We start from the raw sequence: 4116 nt of genomic DNA on the forward strand, positions 1-4116 counted from the left end.
GAACCGGGGGGGGGGAGGTCGGGGTGCGCAGGGTGCCCCCTTTCCCCCCCAGCCTGGGAAAAAAGGGGGAAACCCCTTTTAAAAAAAAAAAAAAAAAAAAAAGAACAGGTTTAAGTTTTATAATAATGAAGACTTTCTAAAGATAAAACTGAAAAAAGATTAAGAAAAAGAAATGACAAAAGAAGAATGTAGTAAATTTCAGCATGTTGCAATGGTGATTTCTATAAGGGCCATTAGTGACACTTGTGTTCAACACTGTGTGAGCCCAGCAGAGAGAGAGGGAAGTACAGATGGGGAATACACTGTAGCTAAAGGAGAGATGTAAATAGCTAGAAAATGGGGAGGTTTGGTGTCTGCTCTGATTCCCTTGGGAATGTTCTCATCACAGATATACATATGGGAAGCCTGTCCCAGGACATGTGACTGTGAGCATTTGCAGAAAGTATAATGATGTTTCTGACTGCTTTGGTGAAGAGTCACAGGCTTACTGCGAGAAATTTAGTGGGCAGGTAGGTCGAACACTGTTTTTTTTCCAGGAAATAACAATGAAGGCATTGTTGAAAAGCAGTGAAGTGAATTGCAGCATGGTTCTTTTCTCAGGAAGAGAACAATCCAGAAGATAATTCCAGGTTGGCTATTGTAATGTGTCCCAAAATCATGAACTTAGCACAATGGAAATTATTTATTTTGAGTGTTTCAGAATGATAGATGCTGAGCCATCCATCCAAATCCTCCATGGGCATCAACTTCTATAAAGGAAGGAGAAAAACCACACTCCTCTTAACTGCCTTAGCTGGCCAGGGCATCAGTTCTGCTCTCTCTGTGAGCAAGAACCTGTTACACGGCCCCACCAAGATGCCAGAGAGTTAGCGAACACAGTCCCCATATGGGAGGCCACTTCCCAGCAACAGCTGAATGCTATGGAGGAGGAACCAGGCTTTGATGAGGAGTTTTAATGGTGAAGAGCAGATGTACTGTGTGTCTCAAAATAGCAAGTGCACAGGACTTGAAATGTTTCCAACACATAGAAATGATAAATACTTCAGTTGGTAGGCACCGTAAATCCCACGATGTGATTATTACATATTGTATGCGTGTAACAAAATGTCTCATGTACTTCATAAATACGTACAAAAAATATGCATCCTTTGTACAAAAAAAAATTACCCTCCCAAATTTTAAGGAATTTCTATCGCATCGTATCTAAGGAATTTCACATACTAAAAAATACACCTGTTAATTATACATGAGATATTGTTGTGAAATGTAATATTTAGCTGCTAGAGAATATTTATTGTGTCCTCATCATAGAAAATGCCTATTTGACGTTGTCCGTCACAAAAATCACACCAGGCGACCTGACCACTGATCTCTCTGGTGTAATATGCATTGTGTTCCTGTATTTTATTTTCTCGCCTCTTAGCTGAACAGTCACGGCTGCTTCTCTCAGCAACTAAAAACCAAGGTCTTCCAGCTGAAGAGGAAGGAGTATGAAATGAAACTTCACACTGAGGCCAAGATCCAAGAAGAAGGGACAGGTTTGTGTACTACATGGGTGTGGGAGAAGAAACAATAAGCATTGGTTGTTTTTAGCCACATAATGAAATGTAAGGCGGGGGTTGGGGGCGGGAGGTGATAGAATTATAGAGACATCATCCTTCCCAAAAGGAACATATGCTTTTCTTTTTTTTCAGAGGTGGAGCTGACTGGAAGGGGGACTAGTGAAATCACAAGAACCATCACCAAACTCTCATTTGTGAAAGTGGACTCAAACTTTAGACAAGGGATTCCCTTCTTTGGGCAGGTGGAGTATTTTCCAGTTCACTCATCAAACCACGTGCTGTTATGGTTTCTCCTAAAACCGTGCCTGGTTAATGTGATCCTTTAATATAACCAAAGGTATAAAATATCACCCAGGCTTGATTAGCCTAACCAAAGGTATAAAACTACATAAAAATAGACTTATTCCTCTGTAAATTTGTATATGAAATGTATATAATTATCCTAAAGCCTTATTAAAATTAGTAGAGCTTTTCCCCTCTTTTTGAAACAGCATTGTACAAGTCACTCAATCTCCTCATGGTTTACCAGGCAGCCTCAGGTTTTTATGACATTTTATCACAAGAATCTCAAAACTCATGCTGACCAGCTTTATTACCATGCTAACACTAACTGTATGGAAATAGGTGGGTAAGTGGTTTTAATTTTTATTTTGAAGTATTAAAGATTCAACTATAATGCTTATTTCATGGATATTATATTTACACTATTTTTCTATAATAAAAAATATATTTTTAAAACAGTGAACATGGGGTAAAACACTGTTACTTAAGGTTCTCAGATTTTCGAATTATGAATTTTTATATTATTTACCCAAAAAAATCTTCTGTTACAAGTTTTCTGTTGTCAGCAGAGGTGCAAGTGGATTTTTATGACTCTAGAAGTCTAAGATGACAGTTACAGGTGCTTCAGTGTGTACTAACTGTGTATCATTTTCTTAATGTAAATGTACGATTTCAGCTATGAAGGGTATAAAAGACAGAAGCACGGTCTCAACAAAGTGGAGTACATCTTAGAAGTCTTGGTTATATCATGACAGCAAAATGGATTCAACTTTCTAAAATGAAAGTGCAGCTCCTTTGTAAATTTCTCAGAAAGATATTGTACTTTTAAAATATATTTTATTGCTGTTAAATAATGATCCTATGTGTCATAAGACTCTCTAGCTAGAAGGAAATCAGAATTATGTGTCCATTCTTGTCTTTGCACATAAACCAACATTTCACCGGCAAACTTAGATTTTGTAAATCAGTTATGAGTACTGATGCAGGTCAGCCTACGGCTCTTCCTGTTACCAACTGTAGCTTATACTTGAAAAAGAATCACCACCTTTACAATCTGAATTGGGCTACTGAACTGGCAGATACAATTCTAACAGTAAAATGGCTTTAGGGATTTATTTAACACTATGTGCCTCTTTTCAGTTGTATATTTTTCACATGGGAAGTATGTCATAAAATCTGCCTACCTTCCAAAAAGCTGAAGATCTAGGTTGAGAAGCAGAGTCCATATCTAACACAGCTGTAAAAACACACAAGACAATGTATTGGCAACTGCTTACTAGTGTACTTATGAGACTTCAGACACTAATCCATAGGAAGTTAACGGTCCACCCCAAAATAGGTGTTTGAGGCACAAATAAATTTAGTTAATAGATTAAAATATTTCATGATCATATTACTCTAGTGCTCCGTGACTCTAAGACTTATATATAATACACAGCATTTGCAAAATATCTGGAGCACATTTTTCAGGTTGTTCTTGTCATTATCCCTGTCACCCTCTATCCCTTCACACTACCCTGTTTTTCTTCTTAGAATTGATTACTGCTAAATTAGTGTATGTTATTTATATATTTATTTAGCATCTCTCTCTTTCACTAGACAACAAGCTCTGTGATGGGAGAACCTTTGTTTTTTTCACTGCTGTGTCCTCAGTGCCTGGAACCATGTTCAACATAGAGGAGGCTCTAAAAAAATGTGATAAAATGAGTATGTTTGGTGCCTATTAGTTATTATCTATATAACTAATCCACAGCTTTTAATCTTCAGGTGCGCCTCGTAGATGGGAAAGGTGTCCCTATGCCAAATAAAGTCGTATTCATCAGAGCAAATGAAGCAAACTATCACTCCAATGCTACCACAGACGAACATGGTCTTGTACAGTTCTCTATCAACACCACCAATGTGATGGGTACCTCTCTTTCTGTTAGGGTAAGTATGGAAAGAAGTTACCAATGACATGAAGTGGCTTTGAAAACAAGGCTGCAAACGAACTGCAAGGAAATTTCCAAATCGTGTTTAGTCCTAAGGAGAGAAAAAAACCTAGCAATTAGAAACCAATTTAAGGTTAACTTTTTTAAAGTTTATGAAAAGCAGGCAGTATATTGTTGTGATTAAAAGTGCGGGGTTAGGCCGGGCGCGGTGGCTCACACCTGTAATCCCAGCACTTTGGGAGGCCGAGGTGGGCGGATCACGAGGTCAAGAGATCAAGACCATCCTGGCCAACATGGTGAAACCCTGTCTCTACTAAAAATACAAAAATTAGCTGGGACTA

General features: G+C 38.2%; 1 protein-coding gene across 1 annotated transcript in view; it reads left to right on the plus strand.

Moving 5' to 3' along the window:
* LOC116546245 (alpha-2-macroglobulin-like) overlaps nt 1–4116 on the plus strand; it is a 16486-nt gene that overhangs the window by 8727 nt on the left and 3643 nt on the right. The window contains exons 8-11 of the mRNA XM_032272557.1: nt 389–509; nt 1424–1538; nt 1695–1804; nt 3612–3773. Of these exons, the coding sequence (XP_032128448.1) occupies nt 389–509; nt 1424–1538; nt 1695–1804; nt 3612–3773 (508 nt within the window). The remainder of the gene's footprint in view (nt 1–388; nt 510–1423; nt 1539–1694; nt 1805–3611; nt 3774–4116) is intronic.

The sequence above is a fragment of the Sapajus apella genome, unplaced genomic scaffold (genome assembly GCF_009761245.1).
Source record: "Sapajus apella isolate SASKATOON/1434 unplaced genomic scaffold, GSC_monkey_1.0 scaffold717, whole genome shotgun sequence".
Lineage (NCBI taxonomy): Eukaryota > Metazoa > Chordata > Mammalia > Primates > Cebidae > Sapajus > Sapajus apella.